Raw genomic sequence first — 21,643 nt, 5'->3', positions numbered from 1 at the left:
GCACATGGGGACTTTAAAGTGTAGCAAAAGACAGATGGGCCCACTTACCAGCCTGGTTAGTGGTGATGTTGACTGAGGAGTACTGAGGGGAGTACGGGCTCTGGTCTGACACGCCGTTGACAGCCTGCACCTCGAATGTGTACTGCGTGTGGGCCAGCAGCTCACTGATGTAGACCCGGGGCTCTGTCAGGCCCAGCTGACGGGGCTGGAACTGGACGTTGTCCCCGCAGCGGGTGCAGCCTCCACGGCCTCCACCACAGCTCTTGCAGATGATGTTGAAGACCACGTCCTCGCGGCCCCCCGAGTCCCGGGGAGGTATCCACTCCAGCATCACGGAGGTTTCATTCACGCTGGAGATGACGGTCTGTGGAGCTGAGGGGACGGCTGGAAAACACAAGAGAGAGTTTGTAGTAAGCACTTAAGCATAAAAAACAATACATAGATAGCTTGGTACGTGATCTCTTGGTCAACTGAAGTGTCACTACAGGGAACACTGCAAATATGTATCATTAGTGGAATAAGTACATGACCTTTGATCTAGGTTGAAGTAGAAATAGTCAGTTGTAAAAATACTGTGCTGCAAAAAAACTGCATTCAAAATCTTACTTAAAGGTAGGGTAGGTAAGTTTGAGAAACTGGCTCGAGATACACTTTTTGTTATATTCCATGGAATGCTCTTAACATCCCGATAGCAATGAATATCTTAAGTGCTTTGACAAAAAATCCATAAAAAAAATGTCATCTGTGGAAGCTGTAATACTGTAAAAAGCACGACCAATCATTTTAGCCTGCCCGGCTAAAATAACTGGATGGCCTACCTGCCTGTCAGCCTTCCATCTGTGCACAAACTTATCTCGTGCCCTCATTGGTCATGTGCACGTTCGTGTGTGTTGGAGGAGGGGCTCTATAAGGAAGTGGCAGATTTTCTCCGGTTGTGTATTTTCAAATTCTAGCGATCTCGAGCCGGTTTCTCAAACTTACCTACCCTACCTTTAAGTAAAAATATAAATGTATTGGCATTTAAACATACTTAGTTATGTTACTTTGTTAAGCCCATTTCAGAACCATGTATATTGAATTACTTTATTAATATTATTGATGCATTATTGTGTGTATTGCATCTGGTAACACATTTTGTGGAGTAGAGGTATAAAACTAAAGAAAAGTACAAGTACCCCAACATAAAATGTAAGTGCAGTACTTGAGTAAAAGGACTTAATTTATTTCCAAAAATATCGACTTTTTCCCAAAATATCGACTTTAAGATATCCAAAAACGAAAAGTGTTTATTGTTTAGCTTTCTAGTATCATTCTGTTTTCCTTGGTAAGTTTTGCTGCTGGGGGAAAATCTCTCATCTAGAAAGTATTTTGTATTCTTCTAATTATACGAGAGATATTGTGTTGTTTACTTGATGGCGTTGAAGGCATAATTACCGACTACTTAAATAACACAGGAGGAGCGGAAAAATCCACAAGCTCTGTAACACACTATAGCTTCCTATAGACGTCTGAGCTGACTGCGCTCCAATCTGGCAGCGCCTCTTCCCTCGGGATGCACATTTACACTCTCTCATTTTCCATGCTGGTGTCCACTTTGTCAAGTGTTTTCTTAACATCTATTCCTGACAACTTTCTCCTGGAGCATCGTATAGAGTTACTGCCGCGGAGAGGAACCTACTGTTTCTCCTATTGAGACATTCTTAGCAGCTAGGCATTACCGGGGGGAAACTTTCCACATGGGGCTGCATGTTGAGTGACAGGGCAAACAAACAAACAATGAGAAGTGTTTATCTTTTACAACCATGTGCACCTCATTATGGAAGTCGTACCCTGCAGGACTAATGAGATAAAGAGTTCTACTCCGCCCACAGCATCCTAAATTCTGAATCGATCACTTCTTATTTAACCCCTTTTAATTGGCAGCAATTAACAGATCTCCGGCTTTGGAAGGAAGCCTGTTGGAAGTGCCCTTCTTGGTGTCTCTTGAAACATGGAAACATAACTCCTCCTTGGCTTCTCCTTCCTGGGGAGGAGGACTAATATCCCCCCCATTAGCTGGCGGGGCCGCTCTGATGGGGCCATTCCCTTGCTTTAATCAGGCCGGACCCTGCTGCGCTTAATACGGGTGACGTGACGCCACTGCTCTCTCATTCACAACAGCTGCTCGACTCCCAGAGCCAGGCTTATGCAAATCTCCTTTGTTGGAGACCATCAAATCTTTTCCCTCCTCTCTTCCTTTCAACAGGCAGAGAAGGAGAGTGAGGAAAAAACGCTACCACAACGTTGAAAGGAGATTTCTTTTTTTCTCACTCACCCTTGTTTTGTTTTAGTTAGACCACGCTCTATGCACAGAATCTTTCTCACATACACACAACCCCTCTCAAATTGCCTCTCCTTCTTCGTTCCTTTCCCTCACATTTTTACCCCTCCCTCCTTCACTTTTTTCTTTGGTCTATCCTTCCGTCTCTCCTTCTCTTTCTCAACCTCTGTGTCAGCTTCAAATTCAAACAGCTTCATTGGCATGACAAGAGAGCGTCTCGCCCAGGCTCATTCTCCGTGCCTGCCCCCTTCACAAAGTTCCGCGCCCGGCCCAGTAACCCCAGGTCTGGCTTGGAGTACGGCCTGTGTGATGTTGAGGAGGGGGCAGCCGAGCCTTGTGTGTCGGGTCAGATCTGTGGACAGCAACACTATGGGTATGTCAGCGTCCTGTTCGCGTGAGGGACAGCTCTGACAGGGTTTCTCTGTTTGCAGTTACACAGACGACCACTGTCCTTTGATCCCGGGGCTCATCTGCTTGCGGGTGTGAGATGTGTATGTGTCAAAGGGTTCATATTTAAAATCAAAGGCTTTGTGGGTTACGCATTCATGCCTGTGGGCTTTGTGTGTTTGTGTGGAGTGCAAGTTTAAGTTCACACATAACAACCTCAACGCTATACGTACTTGTGCAGGGCATCTGGAGAGGGTCGGAGTCGGTGCGGTAGTAACCGTTGCGGCAAACGCAGTTCATGGCGCCTTCGCTGGTGGTTCGGCTGTTGATGGGGCACTGCAGGCAGGGTTCGTCTTTCTGAGTCGGCTTGAAGAAGCCCGACGGACAGGCTGAAAGAGAGAAAGATAGGTATGAGGATTTTAAGTGTATAGAATGTTAAATCATCACTTCATATGAAAAAGATTCATATATGACACAAGTTGGACAAGTGGGGCTTTGATGAAATGTAAGGTGTTAGGCCTTGACATTTTTTTGTATCATTCACTTGATGATGATTTTGACCAGAGAATCAGGAATTAGAGCAAACATTTTCAGAATCCAAGAAATTGCTTTTTATTTTGAAGAAAATACAAAACGAGAAAAGATATTCAATCTATATAAATACAAAATACATGTTCTGTTATGCGGCATGTTATGTTTAACTCTGTCAATCGACCAATAAACTATTCATTTGATCAATTTGGCACTAAAAGTGTCAACCGTATAATGGGCAGAAGGGTAAATGTATTAGCCTGTGTATATGTACCATCATTACATCTGACACCTCTTCATTAGTGCATGTCTATAGGTCCTGTTTGTGCGTGTGTGCGTGTATGAGTATGGGTGTGTGTATTTCAGGCCTATGTGTGTCATTTGTCAAATAACATCAGAGTGAAAAACTACATTTCAGATTAATAAAGGTAATCTCAATCTTAATCTTACATTCTTATGATATTTCTTCTATATTTTAAGCACTTTACCTCAAGCTAGTATGACTTTACAGTACCAGACAAGCACTCATGTGACCACATTTCAAAACAACACAGTAAACACAGACCACGGGTCTCAACATATATCATTGGAACCCAACATATATATGTACCACAACACAGCAGTGATGCCTTGCATGTGAGGGCAACTCTCAGCAGATATTCTAACATGGCAATACGTTGTAAGTTTGCTTTGAATTATTCACCATGCTCCAGTTGCCAGAGAAATCTTGGAAGTGCCCTGCATTCTGTTAAGAGCCCTTTTAAGCGACTGAGGAAACGTGGGAGGACCTCACACACCATTTGTGTATCCGCCTGTGTGTGTGTGTGTGTGTGTGTGTGTGTGTGTGTGTGTGTGTGTGTGTGTGTGTGTGTGTGTGTGTGTGTGTGTGTGTGTGTGTGTGTGTGTGTGTGTGTGTGTGTGTGTGTGTGTGTGTGTGTGTGTGTGTGTGTGTGTGTGTGTCAAAGGCTGTATGAGAGATAAATCTGTGTGTGCGTTGCCATCCGTTATGGCGGTGATAAACAAACTAAGTTCTAAGAACTCCCCTTATCTGCCTAAACCTTCAAAGCTAAAAACAACCTGTTTTTCAGCGTTTGCACCTGCATCATGTCAAATGATTTTTCTTTTTTATTATTTTATAGGGCTTTTTGCCTTTTTTTCAGAAAGTAGAGAGACAGTAAAGGGGAGATAGGGGGGAGGACATTCAGCAATGGGCCCCGGGTCAGATTTGTACTAAGAACTGAGCTTAAGTACACAGGGCGAATGCTCTAGCAGGTGATCTAGCGCCTCAGAAGAGAGCTTCTTTTTTTATGTTGGACCAAAGCAGCTGTGGTTTTGCTCGAGGTAATCCAGTTCCCACCTGCCATACCGTTGAAGGAGAAAATACAGAATGTGTTGAGAAAGAGGTGTTGGAAGTACAGTAACATGAACAATTCACACACGGGACACACTGCTATCTGAAGTGAAAAACCCCTCAGGTCAGACAGTGCTTTTGTTTTTCTTCACTGTAAAACCGTAAGAATGTATTGATTCTGAGGAAAAAAGCTTTTCAGTTTTTTCTCCTAATGCATCTCTATCATCGGTTAAGTTAAGTTCCTTTTTATTTCAATTTCAAGTCACTATGAAATCAGATTTTGAAGATTGGTCTCACTCAATATGGAAACAGTGTTCTGTATTTTTCAAAAAAAAGTAATATTACATGACTGGTTTCTACATTGTAAAGCAATAAAAATACAGACACTGTTTCATTCTGAAGCCATACAGGCAATTACAACTCAACTGTAACATCTGGCAGACGGAAACATCTGCAGCTGCAACTCCCATTTAAACAAGGCCAAATCATAAGGTGGAATTAATCCAGGTCCTATCCCAATGTTTAAATTAGACAGACACATCAATGGACTAACAGATGCTTAAAGCAGGGGCTCTTTTTTCCACCTGAAAGTATATTACCCAGTGCCATCACCTCCTAAATCTGGTCATTACATTTCATTTAAAACAGAAAGCAATGGACAGATACAGTATGTTTCTGTAGTTTTTAAAAGTCTATTAGTCTAACTGTCTCTTTAAATCAATTCAACTTGCACAGTATGTACATATGACGTTCACTCGCACATGTATACTGTACTGTATATAATTATCTTCACTCATTTCTGTATGTATTTAAATTCAGCTGATCGGTGTTTGAAGTTATCTTATTGTTATTTTTTAATCATACTGTTACTTACATGTTTATCTGTATTCTTATTATCATATGGGGACTGTCCTGTGTTTCACTTTTATTCTGTTGCTGCTTAAACACCCACATTTCCCTATGGGAATGTTCAGGTTCTTTTTTGTAAATTGTGCTTCTGTGTCATGTTTAGATGCTTAAATGTTCAAGCCCAGTCTGCACTGATTGGTTAGCTGGTCGGCTCTGTTGTATTCGCCCCTAAGCCTATAACGTACAATGTGTTGGAGCGCTAGCCAATAGAAGTGCAAGTGTAACATAGTGATGTCACAAAGAATCCAATCGAAGCATTTCAGGCAGAAAAGTCAATATAACACATTACACGGAAGGGGAAAACACAAAAAAGCTAAATAGGGTCCCTTTAAATATACACCAACATTGTTTAATATGGTCGCATAAACCATATTGCTTCAGAGTGGAATGGTAAAAAAAAAAATCCACTAATACAGTTTGCTTGAAAGAGAAGCTGTTTTTAGAAATTGTGTCAAGCATCTTTCACTTGTGACGGGGAACCATTTAAATCATACTTTTATATTTATGCAAAAACATTCAGGTGTGCCTTTAAGTTGCAAAGGAGTTTGTTGTCTTTGTAACATTATCACAGATGCCAGTGGCAGGAAGATTTATTCAAAAATAAACCTAAAGTAATCTTAAAGATCTCCTCAGTTAGTATTAGCTTTGACATGTTGTTCTTCTTCCATGATTGATGGGGGGAAAGGCTTCGGGCACAGAGCGAAACATGAGGCCTGGACATTCACATTGCCAGTCAACGGGCTCTGTGAATGAGGCCCAGGCAACAGCTATGTGGGGAATTGGGATCGAACCTCTGCGACCACACACACACACACACACACACACACACACACACACACACACACACACACCCACACACACACACACACACACACACACACACACACAACACACCACACACACACACACACACACCACACACACACACACACACACACACACACACACACACACACACACACACACACACACACACACACACACACACACACACACACACACACACACACACACACACACACACACACACACACACACACACACACACACACACCACACACACACACCACACACACACACACACACACACACACACACACACACACACACACACACAACACACACACACACACACACACACACACACACACACACACACAGCGCTCTGAGGAGCAGCACCAAAGGAAAGGGCATAAAGAGGTAGTGAAGGAGAGAGGAGAAGTGAACAAAGAGAGGAGAGGTGAGCAGAGGCTGTTTGGGTGTCAGGGAATTCAGTGTCTCTGTGCCCACAGTGACTGTATGTGCTGCAACAGTATGCAGACTGTGCATAACAATCACTTTAAAATGTGCATAGGGACAACAATGAATGACTCAAATTGATTAGCGCCTATAAAGCCCCATGATGCCTTGCTTCCACAGTGTTTGTTTTTTAAATATGCTGTTGTGACTGTTGGATGGCACACTGGTGGGTAGGGATGTCCCGATCCGATCACGTGATCGGGGATCGGAGCCGATCACGTGATTTTCATGTGATCGGGGATCGGGAGAAAAAAATCGGAATTTTTTTTTTTTTTTTTATAAAATGTTTTTATACATTTTATTTAATGTTACAAAACAAAAATGACCATGTTCACGTCTTAAAGTCATCCTGAGGCCTTAGTTTTGGGTTAAAATTACACAACATCATGTATGTGTTGCTTCTTTTGGGCTTGTTTTCATAGACATGGTTGCTTATTTCTCTCAAATCTGGCAACAGAGTGGGCGCAGTGTCTAATAGTAGCAGTAAGCTAACAAGAGGCTACGTTCAGCTGGTGACTCGGGAGTCGGGACAGAGAAAATGTCAGGAGTTTGGAAGTATTATAAAATTGAAAGCGAAGGCAGTGTAACAGCCAGATGCAATGTTTGCAAGGCGGAGGTTCCGCGTGGTGGAAAGAACAGAGCTACGTTCAACATGACCAATCTAATACAAACACCACCAACAACAACACGACGAGTACACAGCGGCCACTCAGGTAACGGCACTGAAACAACCGACACTTTCAGAGACTTTTAAAAGGAAAGAGAAACTACCCCAGAACAGTGAAAAGGCCAAAAAAATAACAGCCAAGATAGCTGAATTCATCGCGTTGGATGACCAGCCGTTATCTGTTACCTTTTTTTCCCTCTTAATGCATTGCATAAAGATCGGATCGGGAAAAATCGGTATCGGCAGATTGTCAAAATCAAATGATCGGAATCGGATCGGGAGCAAAAAAAGGTGATCGGGACATCCCTACTGGTGGGCGATGCAAATTGTTCCCGCCATGCAACAAACATCAATGCTATTGTCAAATGTAAATCAGTTTATGTCATGAATAATAAAAAACGTTTTATTTTGATAAATGTTGGACATATTTTTGCTTTGGACAATTTAGGAGAAAATCAACTATACATTTTGAAATCATCCATACTGATAATCTTAGTTTACAAATCCTAAATAGTATGGAGGGTTACATTCCAATTATCATTTGTGGTTTATCTAATGTTTTTTCTTTTTAAATGGTATGCTTTGTCATGTATGTCTTGTTTAGTTCTTTATATGTTTCTTCCTTCAAAATATAACACCTAAATGTCTTTTGAAATACAGTATTGACAATTAAGTATTGGAAAGTAAAAGCATTTTTTGCCATCTGTGGCGTTACCATTTGTTATAAGGCTTTCTCATATGCTTCCTAGTAAAACAATGAACAAAGTATATGCAAAAACCATCCTGTCCTAGTTCAAGAGGACAGTATTATATGTCTTGGCATGCCTCCCTGCTCTGCCATGGTCATTATATAGGGGAAATATTTGGGGAATTTCCACTTTATACCCGGATGACAGATTTTAAGGGTTGCAAAGTTGTCTGGTGTCGGATGTAGAGAAGCAGAGACGTGGAGAGCTGTGATTAAAAAACAGATCAGAGCTTTAATTCCCCACCTCCCCGCCTGCCCAGCTTGCTGCTGTTGAGCCGTTTGATCACCATCCTGGCAGACTTTCTCAACATGCGAAGAGCTGAAGGCTGCCTTTTTTGGATGATTCCTCTAACTTTAGATATCTGCCTGGCAAGGAGAGTTAATTACCGCAAGAATATTCATCGACAACAGCTCCTCTGTTGTTCATGCTTCCTATACTTGAACAAAAACACATAGCGCTGTTGATATCATTAATCAATCATCAAGGAAACATGCCACGTTTCGCTACGAATCTCTAGGGGCTCTAGGGATTTTGGAACTGGGACAAACAATGAAATGTGGCAATAAGTCAAGAACAAAGGCCACACAGAAAAGCTTTTGGAGAATTTATAAACACTTCAGAATCAATTTAGTGGCAGTCGTGTCAAAAGGTCCAGATCACCTCAAATTGTTTCCAGAGACACTGCAGGCACACTCAGTATTAAATCTTCTTCTTTGGAAAAGCAAATAAAAGCTCATGTCAGTGGGGTGAGATAGTTTTCTTTCCCAATGTTGTTTGATGGTTTATAAACCAAGTATTACATTACTTTAATCTAACACTTAAACCTTCATCTGAATAGTACCTCCCCCTCACACATTCCAAGCCCCCAGCTGCTTGTGTCTGTCTACGTTTATGACTTTTAATAATATATAGGGACATAAAGGGCTCTAATTAGAGGTTTTAGCTACACACACTGAATAAAAATAGTCCTGCAAGAGTGGTGAGAGACGAGTCGCTGCGCAAGGGTGCTAGTCAATTTTTACAGCAGGTAATTTTCTGGTTGTTTCAAAGGTTTCCTGAATATTACAGCCTGAGAGATTTATTGCACGTTGAAGCAAGACCTGCAGCCAAAACCAGCTGAATCCTACAAGGCGTGTGTGTGACTGTTTGTGTGTGAGAAGAGAAGAGGAACACGCAAAGAGAGACACACAAGCAGACAAAAAGGGAGTGTTGTGTTTTCAGTGGTGATGCCGACGACGTGACCACTGAAAACACTCGTTGTGATTTTGGCTCCTCTGACCAAATGCAGCAGTCACATGCACACACACAGCACATAGTGAGAGGCCAAACAAGGGCATTTGACATTTCCATCATGGCTGCCTGGCCAGTGTTGCATGCTGTTATCATACCTAGACAATGTGACTGATACAAGGTATTCCAGTAACAGTGAGTCAAAAATGATAGTGTGCAACATATATTATGACAGAATGTGTTGGTATAATGTGTGGGCCCTATTACGCTTTTTGGGGTTGCAAAGGCTAAAATCCCAAAGTTTCTCTCCTACACAGTCAAAGGATAATGTAAATACATAAGGTCATATGCAGTTTCGCATTAAAGGTTAAATAATTCATGATCAATAAGATCTAATCAAATCCATTATTTAATGTCTCAGGCAAAGAGCCTGTGTACAAATGTCAAACAAGTTAAACAATTAACCACATTGATTTTAACTGATTAAATGAAAGCATATCTTGTTATTTGGTATTAGCTTGGGGTATAAAGCAGCCACATTTTTCAAAGAGAAACAACTTTTAAAGAATAGGTGCTGCTGGATTATATTAACTCTATATTTGTTCACATTTTAACTGACTGGCTATTCAAAAAGAGGAAATCAGGTTTAAGAAAAATAGTTTTTTTTAAATGTGTAACCCAACACATACCCAGCCTCTTTCACCCACCATCTCTCATCTGCACCACCCGACAGAGAGACTCTTTGTCCAGCAGTCTGGGGGCATCACAGCAACAACAGCCCCCCCCCCACAGCCCCCCCTTCCCCGGTTTCCCCTGTTCCCCCTTTTCAGGATCAAACCCACCCTCCCACAAAAGTGTTTTATTTAATGAACACACCATTAAAGAAGAGACAAGGGAGACAAAGACAGGCAAGGTGTATGTATGTGTGTGTGTGTGTGTGTGTGTGTGTGTGTGTGTGTGTGTGTGTGTGTGTGTGTGTGTGTCTGTGTGTGCTGTTCAGGGTGTGAAAGAGAAAAGGCTGGAGGGGTAAAAAAAAAATCAGAGGTGCTAGGTTTTGTAAGCACAGCAAGAAAAAGTGCTGAAAGCAGTGAAAACGGCCAGCGTCAGAGGGATTGTGTGTGTGTGTGTGTGTGTGTGTGTGTGTGTGTGTGTGTGTGTGTGTGTGTGTGTGTGTGTGTGTGTGTGTGTGTGTGTGTGTGTACGTGCGTGCGTGCGTGCGTGAGCTGGGTATTTCCCTGTATCCCATTGTGACCAAAGAGGCCGCTACAGTGTACACGTTTGGGCCTCTATTTGCTCTGGTGCTGCCTGTAAAAACTATTTATACGAACCACTGCAGGGATAGATCAGAGGCTATCATAAAGAGAGTGCTTCTTTTACAAGGTGGACCACTGTTCCTCAGAGGAGAACAATTAGATTAAGACGACCTGTTTGGCTCTTGCAGTTGTTTTCTCATTACCTCTACTTTCCTGCGACCACAACTACAGACCGTCGGCCTTTGAACAGGTCACATCTAAGTAGAGCGTAACCTTGTGAAACGACAGTCATGGCCACAGATTAACCAGAGGAGAACAGCCACGAGTTGTGTGTCTGTTCCATGGGAGCGAGGACAAGTCAGCCTGTACCCCCCCCCCCTCTCGGACTTCCATGGGGAACACAAGCTACCACTGTTTGCAACACAGGGTCTCCGCAATTCAATTAGGACCGCAGTCCTGCTCGCAGTCTAATTCAATCAGGCTTGTGTGAAAGCTATTAGACAACTGGCATTTGCTTCACCCCGCACACACTGGCACACAAATGAGATATTAATTCCTCCCTCAGGTTTCCATGTCTGGTGCAATTAACAGGTCTGGGACTCTGCGTGGCTCCTCACACTGTAAGGCAGGACAGTGCCAGGGAGTGAGGGTGACCACTGGCGACCTACAAGGTGTAAATCAGGCTGCTCGCAAACTCAAGGAGAGCGCAGGGTCATTTAAATTAGTTATTTTCCAGGAAATGTTCAACATTTGAGGGAAGCACCGCAGCATTACCAAATCATTGTAATAAGTAACTAGGAAAGGACTTTATGGGCTTGTATGGAGGGGGGAAACATTGCAACCGGTTATTTTAATGATTAGGTTCTATTCTTTACTCCATTAACTTTAGTGGCAAATCTCAAACTGGGAAAAACGCACAAAATCAACGCCCAGCTTTTTCATAAAAGTGTGATCTGTTTTAGTGCCTCGAAACACTTTAAGTACATGTTTACTAATCTAGGGATTTGACATACAAGCATTAATACCTTACTGTGTGAATGTGTGTTTGTGTACAGTACAGCTCCTGTGTGTCCTGGGTATGGGAGGACAGGAGGATGATTGGGAAGTTACTTTTTTTCTCAGTGTCCCTCAGCATTTTTGCTCTGAGCTGCATCTCCTCTGCAGTTGTCACAGAGCTCAACCCCCCCCCACCCCCAGCAGGCCCAGATTAGGAGCCAAAGTGAGCAGCAGATTAGCTGGAAATGTGGGACACCTGGGAAATGAGCTCTGAGGGCGCTGGATCCTCAGGAGGGCTCGGGCTCAAAGGACACACAAACAGGAAATGTACCTCCTAAACAGGACATTGCACCTAAAAGATCATAAACACACACACATACCTAGAGCTCATTTGATTGCATCTTCTTCGGACACATATACCAACACATAAATAAGTAGGGACCATAAAGAAGAAAGCCGCTAATAAACTCCATCTGGCCAATAGCCAGAGGACAATTTCAGCTCATACAGCAGGGGCTTAACCTCATATATGTGGCATGTATACAAGGCTCTCCATCACAAGGTTTGGTATTTACAAGGACAAAAAGAAATGTGGAGCACTGTTCAGAATGTAAGTAGCGGCTAAAAATACTCCACAGGAAATATTATTCATGCAACAACTGGTGTAAATTAATTTCCCACTAACTGACCTTATTTCTAATTATCTCCTTAACACTAGCCATAAATAACACCAGGGAGCAACACGGCATATAGTGTGTGAAATTGTACCCTATTTTTGTGAAATATGACGCAAATACACATGTATTTATGCAATACGGAAGAGGATTAGGACCACATCTGCATTTCTCTGTGAGATCTGACCAAAAGTGAATATTTTGGAGTTTGGGAGGGAAAAAAAGTCACATCATGTCTGCTTGTTTTCCAACCAACAGTCCAATACCCAAAGATATAACGTAAACAATGATTCCAAACAGAGAAAACCTTCAAATCTTCTTTTTTGAGAAGCAGGAAGTTGTTTATCTTTGGCAACTAATCTGGATAAATACCCTAAATTATAATTAATTTTATTAGGTACTTAATCTATTGCTGATTGCCTAATCAATTATTTGCTTCAGTCATGTAACAGTACTTTGGTTTTATTGAAGTGTGTATCCACTCAGTCCACCACCTTGCTTACTGAACACTGCCTGCACATAGTGCCTCATTCCCATGTGGCAATTGTTAGTTTCTTGAATCAAACAACGCTGGCAGAGTGGCCCTCTGTTCAAAACCACAATGCTCTCATGATGATCATCAGGTCATAAATACCAAAGGAGAAAAAGAAGTCGGTGAAAACTATCTTCACCGCAGTATTTCCATACCGTCTGATAACTACCATCTGTCAATAGAGGAGGAAGCAGAGATGAAAGGAGAGTATCACTGGAGCCATGCATGCAGCACTGTAATAACGTCTGGAATTTTCACTGCGCTCACTTTTTTTTCTCTTTTCCCGCTTTTTTTTCAGCACACGGGTATAAAAAAGAGGCAAGAATGGTGAAATTACAGGCATCTGAGCCAACACATACACGCACAGGGTAGGAATATGAACAAGGCTGGTGGGCGGTTGTGGGGACTAAAGCGGAAAGGGTCATTTCATGCCGGCAGATCACTTGACAGCTTGCTCTCCAGAGGATGAAGGGGGTCCAATCAGGTTGCCGGTGGACCCCTTCGGTACACTGGGCTGCAGATGGCTGGGGTGTGGCAGGAGGCGCGTCTCTTTGTCGGCATTAATCTCCATTTAAGATGGCTTGTCAACCTTCAGGACCCACATCACAATGGGCCTAGCTACATCGTATTCCATTAATTGTAATGACAGATCATTACCGGACCTGGAAAATGTCACTTAATGCAAATAATGGTACATAGCTTGTTCCTGGCATGGTTGTTCCTTAATCTGGCCACCAAATGAGCCTCTGTGCTCAGAAGGGGTAATTAATTCAGTCAAATTCTGTGGCTGCTTGCATAAGAGTGGGAATTAGCAGATGTATGCATATGGTGTTCAGTGGATACAAAATAGCCTGAATCAAATTAATTCAGCACAATCCTTTTCTGTAACGATTTAGAATGAATTGCCCCGCGGCCCCTAATTTAGGATAGCTTGATTAAACCAAATCCCATTCAGGCTGTGTTTTAAAATGAAATGTTTTTACACAATAATAGCCTTTTCTTAAAATAAACCTTCCAGCACCAGCCCAGTGATGGCATCCATCTTTGTGGGGGGTTGCGTAACGTTCTTCTCCCCCACACAAAGGCAGATTGGCGTTATTTAACAGTGCATGCAAGCTGAAGGGAGAGACTTTCACTGTGACACCGAGTGTCAGTTATTATGCCTGTAGGGCTACAGTGTTCTTCATGGTAGGAAGGGGGTGGGGGACACCTGTCTGCTCATCTACATCCGCGCCTGAATGGATGAACACTGTTTAAAATTTGATACAGGTAGGAAATGAGGGGAGCGATCAGATGTCAGAGTGTTAAACTGTCATTATTGAGGCAAACAAAAGAATGTGGACATCCTCCATCCACCCTCATGATGGGAACACGTCACCTGCTGCACCACAGGACATATTCCTTGTAAACTGCCACCTATGTCAAGATTGTACAGGGGATACAATGATGAGTTCCTTCCTTGAAAAACATCCAATTTCCCCCATGTGGGCAGTCGCTCACATTCATTCGACATTACTCATCCTCTATAGAACAGCTCTCGGAGCCTGTGATTCATACATGTATTTTAAGGCGATTGCATAGAGGACTGTGTTTACAGTGTGTCCTCTCCCAGACACGTGGATCGATGTGTCAGAACTCTTTATGAGTTTTGACTGGGGCTGTCAGTGCCTCGGCCCTCCAAAGCCCCAAATGCGCCCTTTTCTCAAGGACAGCTAGTTGCTAGGGCAACAGGAGCCATTTCCATGTAAGGCAGCTTCCTCCCCGCTCCGTTCCGCAGCCTGCACCCGAACCTCAGCGCCCCAATCACAGCCTCAGAGTGCTGATGACAGTGGGACTCGGTGGAGGGAAGCCGCATGATGCGAGGTGGAGGGTGTGAGAGGTGGGAAAAGGTAGAGGATGGATAGAAGAGGAACGAATGCAGGGTAAATAACCTCAGTGACCTGCTGAACACATACACTGGATAGGTCTGGAACTCACATAATTGTCTTGGCAGAGATAAGAAGCAATATAGGATGAATTACGCTGCCGTGAAATAAACAACCTGTTCAAGTTGCCTGACTGTTGCTCATGCTGGTTTCAATCTGCCCTATCTGGTTCAGCAGCCAGCCCTTTTCTGCCCGACATATCAGCCCCATACTGGCCGACACAGGTGAGAGGCAAGCAGGGAGCAGAGCGGGAGTAATAGTAGTGGTGTTTGCAAACGGGGAAGGGGGGGGGGGGGGGGCGTGTGGGCCGTCCTTTGTGCCTGGAGGCAGATGTAGGAAATAGCTGACAGAGGCAATCACTAGTCTGCATTTGTGTGTGTCCTTCCGTGTGTCTGTATTTGTATAGGACAGCACAGAGAGCAAGAGAGAGTAAGAGAGACAGAGGGGAGAGAGGGGGGAGAATGAGGGGGGGGCTTTACTAGAGTCCAAACAAAGGCAGCAAGCGGCAGCTCCAAGCTCAGTGACAGAGGCTCCCCAAGGTGCAGCTTAGCTGATGGACAGGTGGCATAAAGGGGCTGCGTGTTGTCCAGTCAGTAGGGACAAGAGGGGTGTCACAGGAAAAGAGGGGAGGAAGGAAGGGAAAAGTGTGGGGGGGGGCATTGCAAGGAGCAGCTGGTGCTGAATCCTGTCACTGTCCCTGTGTAACCCTCCAATGCACATATACAAACACACAGAGCACACACACAGATAAACAGTACCCTGAGCTGGACTGTGAGTATCGTGTTCACAGGATGGATTTTATAACTCCATCCGTCTCTCCCTGGAGTGTGTTTATTAAAGATTATATCAATTATTCTGACCACGAGCATTTAATGAGGCAGCAGGGAGTCTGAGTGAATTATATTATCCATTTGATCTGCAAGAAAGAAAAACAGCAGCTGTAATGCGCCTATTTCACACGCATGCATGAATCGGAGAAACACTTATCATAAGAATCACAGTACTTGAGTATAAAAAAAGTAAATCAGTATTTTAAAGAATATTTTTATTTATTTATTTATTTATCATGTTCTTTCAATAGTTAGAGGATGTATTTTTTATAAAAACAAACGCCAGTTTTGGCGTCATCATTTGTAAAGGGAAACTAGGTGAAAGTGTGCCACTCGGGCTGTGGTGAATTCTCGGATCATGTTACAGGAATCAGACTTGCTTGTCAGATGGATAATAAGCTCATTCAAGCCGTGACATGCCACGGTAGACTCTAAAACAGGATTTCCCCTGATACCATGACTCAAAGATGCAACTTGAAGGCATTAAATCACACATTTTTTAACATGCACACACAAAACTGCTCCCCTGCATCATTACACCTGCGCCTGAAAGGGCTGGTATTGTTGGGAAGAGTTTCATTTGAAGCCTTTAATGGCTGCAATTTAGAGGTGGAATACATTAAATAGCCCAATCATGGCTGCAGAGCGAGGTGGTGGCCCCGGCAAATTTATACTGGGTGAATAGATCGACTAATTAGCCTTTAAATATGTCATTGATTCATCTAAAACAAGGGATCCCTGAGCTATTCATGTGGCTGTGCTGCGTTGTCTCCTCCTCTATGACTACATCCTTAACCCTGATAAAGGAGGGGCTTGGTTGGCTGCTCTCCCTTCCATTTGTCCTAATCAATGGAGGCTGTTCAGCACAGACCCGGGGGGTCAGGGAAATTAAGTACCCAGCTCACACAGAGAGGGATCGGGCCAATGCTGGGGCACGGGGAGGGAAGATAGGCTAAGCCCCGTTACCTTGGCAACTACGCTGCTGCTAAAGTTTTGCGATGTATATTCCTTGAGTCCAACACTCCTCCCCTTGTTACAGGATGGTTTGCGGGGAAATGGCTGCTCTATAGGAATATTGCTATGTGTGCAGTGCGGTCATTTCTCCCCATTGTAAACACATTCCAAGTATTGATCTCGACATACAAAGCACTGACATGAGTAATGCATTATTCTCTGCTGCTAGAGACAATGACCTGCTATGATAAAGCTTCAATGGCTTTCTATAATCACAAATAGGTGTCTTTGTATTCTCTTCCACTAAATAACAATACTAGATATTCATGAGGTTGGTAATACTTTCATAAGGATGTGCAATACTTCCAGAAGATGAAGAATAGATCAATATAGGTGGTAAATGAATGGTAACCATGTGTTTCCTCATCTCATCACATGGTGTCTGCCTATGGCAAAGTATGAATGAGCTACAGGTACAAAACTGATGCAATGTCTTTTGGGAAATGTCCAATCTGTTGGATGTCTGTTAGAAATGTAGTTCCTTGTTTGCATTGTTTTCTAACCATTTCTCTGATTTACACTTTTGACTTTTGGACTCATTCCTCAGGCTCTACCAGATGTTGGCAATCTGGACCTCACTGACTGGGACTCAAGGAAAAGAGGAAGCACCAGTTTAATTTTGTTTATTTGTATTTCCTGCCAGACTTACAAAACGATTTATAATGCCCTCAATGTGATGTTGTAAAGTTATTCTAGTTAAAGCCTGAATGAGTAACGCCATGTGGTAAACTGACTTGTCAGTTTCAATTGTTTGTTTTTTCATACTCCTCGGTGGTTTTAACCACAGTACATTTAAACCTGTTGTCTTATTGACTGCCTTTTTCGTAAACATCTCTTCAATGAATTTGCTGGCTCACATCCTGCTAGATTTTAAATAAATACTTAATAGGTGGTGGAGAGTCTCTGGTGAGACCTCCGTGTCAATCAATCTCACTTAGAGTCATACATTTCACACACATATATACTCATATAACCTTAATCTAACCCACCTAGCCTGAAGGCATTGCTTTGCCCTTGGCATGCCTGGGTACATTCCAATGCTGCATAAGTGACATATCCATACAGGCCGCCACATATTATCTTTGATGTTAATGCTTAGGTGCTGAAAAGGTCATTGTAAAATTATAATGGTTGAATACATGCCTCAACCTTCTGTGGATAGCTACTGTATTTATTCATAAGCTTACATTCATGTGAGTCAATATAACTATATTTGTTGTTGCCCTCTGTAGACCAGCAAGTTACAACGGAGGAGGAACTATTTACTATTGACATATACATTCAACTTTGCTGTAAACACACACAGATCAGGGTTAGTTATGTGGCTAGGATAGTTCCCAAATGTTTGTGAAGGTATTAAAGAATTGAGGCAGCTTGGAATGAGTGAGGGCTTGCAAAAGGGAGACTGGCAGATTAGTCTTGGGTTCCTGAAGGCAGCAGGATTATCCCAGGGAGGCTAGTGGGGGTCACGTCTGTTGCACTCAGACTAAAATCCCCATCCGTAGCAGACATAGATGAAATGGCATGTGCAAAAAAATTGTTACACGTGTTTTAACCTGGCTGTAACACCAGATACAGGTGTGGTTTTCCAGAAACCAAAAACCCAAAGGACCTAAGTGATTTGAGTAACATGAGCGACTTACTGGTTTGGGTTCCCAAAACACTGCTTCAAAGAGATTAGAACACATGGGGAATGTGCAAAAAGTATTTCAGCAGGACTGGTGCAGACAATGAGAAAATAGGAAGGGCACAAGCACAGTTGGCCTTGCTCTGCTGCATGGAAGTTTGATGAGGAAATTGGAAGGGCATCCATCCAAGACCTTCGATTTGTGGAGTTCGGCCAGCTCTCTTAATCAGAGACATTAGCGATTGATTAAAGAATAATGAAAGTCTTACTTGCAGTCCTCTGTGGTGATTGTTTTTTTATGGTATCTTTCCTTAAATTACATCAACAGACTTTAAATCTGTTCAATCTGGCATGATAAGAATCTGCCCCACCCTTCCTTTAATTTTCACCGTCAATACAGCGAATGGATTTGCTAAATTAACATCAACATACATGTGTCATTCCTGTGTGAATAGATCAAGTGTTTGATCAGAGGCAATAGGGATATTGAATATGTTTTTTATGTTCAACATTATGGCTGCTTTGCTAGGTAGAAGACCTATCAAGAATTTGTCCCGTAGGGAACCGCCAGGTCAAATAACTTCTTATCAGCACCCCAACAGGTTCTGGCCTGACAAGCTCAATTAGCCAGCGTTTGGTGCAGTGTATGAGGGGACCACGCTCTCAGCACGAGGCCCATATCAACAGAACCAGGGAGATGACAGACAAGCCGAGTCCACAAAGGCCTGATTGTGGCAGTGCCTGGAAGGTGGGTGAATGGGTAAAGAGAGAGGAAGGACTTAAGTTCTCAGGGGTTTTGTGATGTGGCTGATAAGAATCTCCCAGCTGAATGACAATGCCACTGTGGAAAGTCTTCTGGATGAAGTACTCCCATTGAGGTCAAAATACTTAAATGGGCATAATAGAAGAGATAAATGAGTTTCAAATGAAAGATTGTTCTATTGAAATCGAGGATATACCGTATCTAATACATCGTTTCCTTTTGCATACTCTAGCATTAACTGACAAAGCCAGAGAGCTTGCGGCATGCTTTTGACAGTGCAGCTGTGTTTCTTTTGGAAAAGTGCAAATAGATAAATGGTGAGATGTTTAGGCATGTAACCCGACTGTTTTCAGAAAACAGTGGCCATATTTCTGGATCACAGCTTCCTTGGATGGCACAACAGTGATCATGTTGATGCCCATGCCTATTGCAACACTATACCGACAGATAACGAAGCGCATTAAAGCTATGATTTCAATCACAGCTAGTCATTCCATATTGGGAAGCCTGCCTGCTGGCATGGCGTGCACACAGATGGAATTCAAGCCATCTTTTGCCAAGCTTGTGTTGGCCCTTTTCCCCATTGCGACACTTTAATAGCAGTGAGGTACAATACTGCGAATGATGCGCACCTAATCACGCTGTGTGCAGGCCGAATTCATTCTCATTATCTCAACACTTTGCAACATGTTGAGATAAAAACAACTCCTTGTGGCATAGAAGCGTACACAAACATTAGCTTTAATATTTTAAATATCTAAGGAATTCTTGCGCTGAAAATGTGTTTACTCGCGTAGCCAATAAGCCATCATGAATAAGCTTAGTTTCCCTAGTTAACACACAACAAAACAGTTTTGACAAACACTTTTTTGAGGGAACAGTTTTTGTACTTGTTTTGTTCATTTATTGAACCATCTTAAATAGGGTTCTATTTCCAGCGTGCAAGAGGCCATGTATGGAGGCTGTGGGTGTAGATCAGTCAAACAAACAGAAAAAAGCGACTCCAGTCTCAAGGCCTTTCACCCAGGAGACTGTATGTGTCCAACAAAAAGCAAATTATGCCCTTTTTTAAGCAAAATCATGATATTTTTTTGTTTTTCTGCCTTAACATAGCCAAAAAGTTGTTTTTAAAGTTGTTTTTAAAGGTGTTTACGACATGTTCAAAATTGCCACTGTAATCCAGAAGAAAATACTCTTCCGTTGAAATGTAAATGGGAACAGCAGTTTAGTTTTGTATGGGAATGTTGATTTGTAGGACACAGGGTTTAGGCAACACACCCAAGATGTGCTGTGTGTAGCTCTGCTCAGAACATGTGGCTGTGTCTTCCTCCTCCAGCAGCCTCGAGACAAAGAGTGCACAATGGGGAAAAAAACTTCACTTCAAGCAATCTGTTGAAATAGGTCATTATGGCGGAGGCATGCTGTGAATGCACCGCCTCCCCAAATCAATACATGAATCGCTATATTTAGTAAGAAGGTCGCAAGGAGGAGTTATCAAAGCTGTACAAGGAATGAGAGACATGAACGAATCAGCTCTGCACTTGAGTCGCGCCTGCTTATTTTAGATGCAGATGGTTCCAAAATGTCTTCTCTAGTGAGGGTTTCTCTCTGTGGAGAGTTGAGATATCCCTCATGGTGGCTGAAAATGTCACATTCTGCTCAGTGTCAATGTCATCATGTTACCCTTCAAGGTGCTACATGGAGAAAAAGTAATTGGACATGACTGTTTTGGGGGGCATTTCTGTTCTAAATGTATTAAATTGTATGATTAAAAGTTTTGACACAGTTGAGAATAACTTTTTGGTTCTCATGTTTAGATAAACTGTCACATGACCATAAAGTAAACATATTTTAGGCATTTCAGGCAGAGGGGGCTTGCCCAAGAAACCTATATGAACACACTACAGGAAAGCCTCATTGGGCATCTTTAAGAGAGATATAGTTCAGTCTACACTGTACTATGATCCCGTCCTTTGGGATTATTTCCCTCCCCTCTGTCTTGTTTTAACTTTATCTATCTCCATGTGAGCTGACAAGGTCTGCCTTTTTGTTTCAACCCAAATCCTTAACATCGTCATGACATTGCACAGTGAAAAAAAGCTAAGACAAGAGGAGAGCAGAATGAAAACAACCTCATTAATATCTGTGACTAATGTATTCCAGGCGGTTCTCTAAGCCTGTTACTCGACAGAGGAGAGATGCCCGCACTGGGAGGTGAGGTAGCGGTGGCCCTGGTGCGTCGAGACGGTGCCACAGTGAGTCGGTTGGGCGGGGCGGAACGAAAACAGCCCGCACATGAGAATGCACTGATCTCTCCCCCACCTGATCCGCCAAGTCTGTGGAGACCACACAGCCTTGAGATGACCACAATAAACCAGAACACAGGTCCCAGCACGAAGCGAGCATTTCACGGGCATCAATGCACTGCGAGGCCAATCCAGGCTTTGTAGTAAACATTGGCGGGGGGTTAATGTCCAGTCCAGAGGAGTTGGGTATGTGATCTTTTTGTTTAGTCTGTTGGCTGTGTCTCACTGTTTCACTTCCTGACTCTACTATACATTTCATGTACAGTGTTTTGAAGTAGAT

The 21,643-nt window shown here is 42.9% G+C and overlaps 1 protein-coding gene across 2 annotated transcripts in view; it reads right to left on the bottom strand.

Annotated features, from left to right (window-relative positions):
• The window catches only part of ephb2b (eph receptor B2b), a 132,044-nt gene that overhangs the window by 37,661 nt on the left and 72,740 nt on the right, over nucleotides 1-21,643 (bottom strand). For both annotated transcript variants that reach the window (XM_034138924.1, XM_034138925.1), the window contains exons 4-5: nucleotides 2,941-3,096; nucleotides 49-384 (exon numbers count right to left, since the gene is read on the bottom strand). In XM_034138924.1, coding sequence (XP_033994815.1) covers nucleotides 49-384; nucleotides 2,941-3,096 — 492 coding nt within the window. The remainder of the gene's footprint in view (nucleotides 1-48; nucleotides 385-2,940; nucleotides 3,097-21,643) is intronic.

Source organism: Trematomus bernacchii, unplaced genomic scaffold (genome assembly GCF_902827165.1).
Source record: "Trematomus bernacchii unplaced genomic scaffold, fTreBer1.1, whole genome shotgun sequence".
Taxonomy (NCBI): domain Eukaryota; kingdom Metazoa; phylum Chordata; class Actinopteri; order Perciformes; family Nototheniidae; genus Trematomus; species Trematomus bernacchii.
Note: the sequence above shows the minus strand (reverse complement) of the source record. Positions and strands in the feature narration are given on the sequence as shown.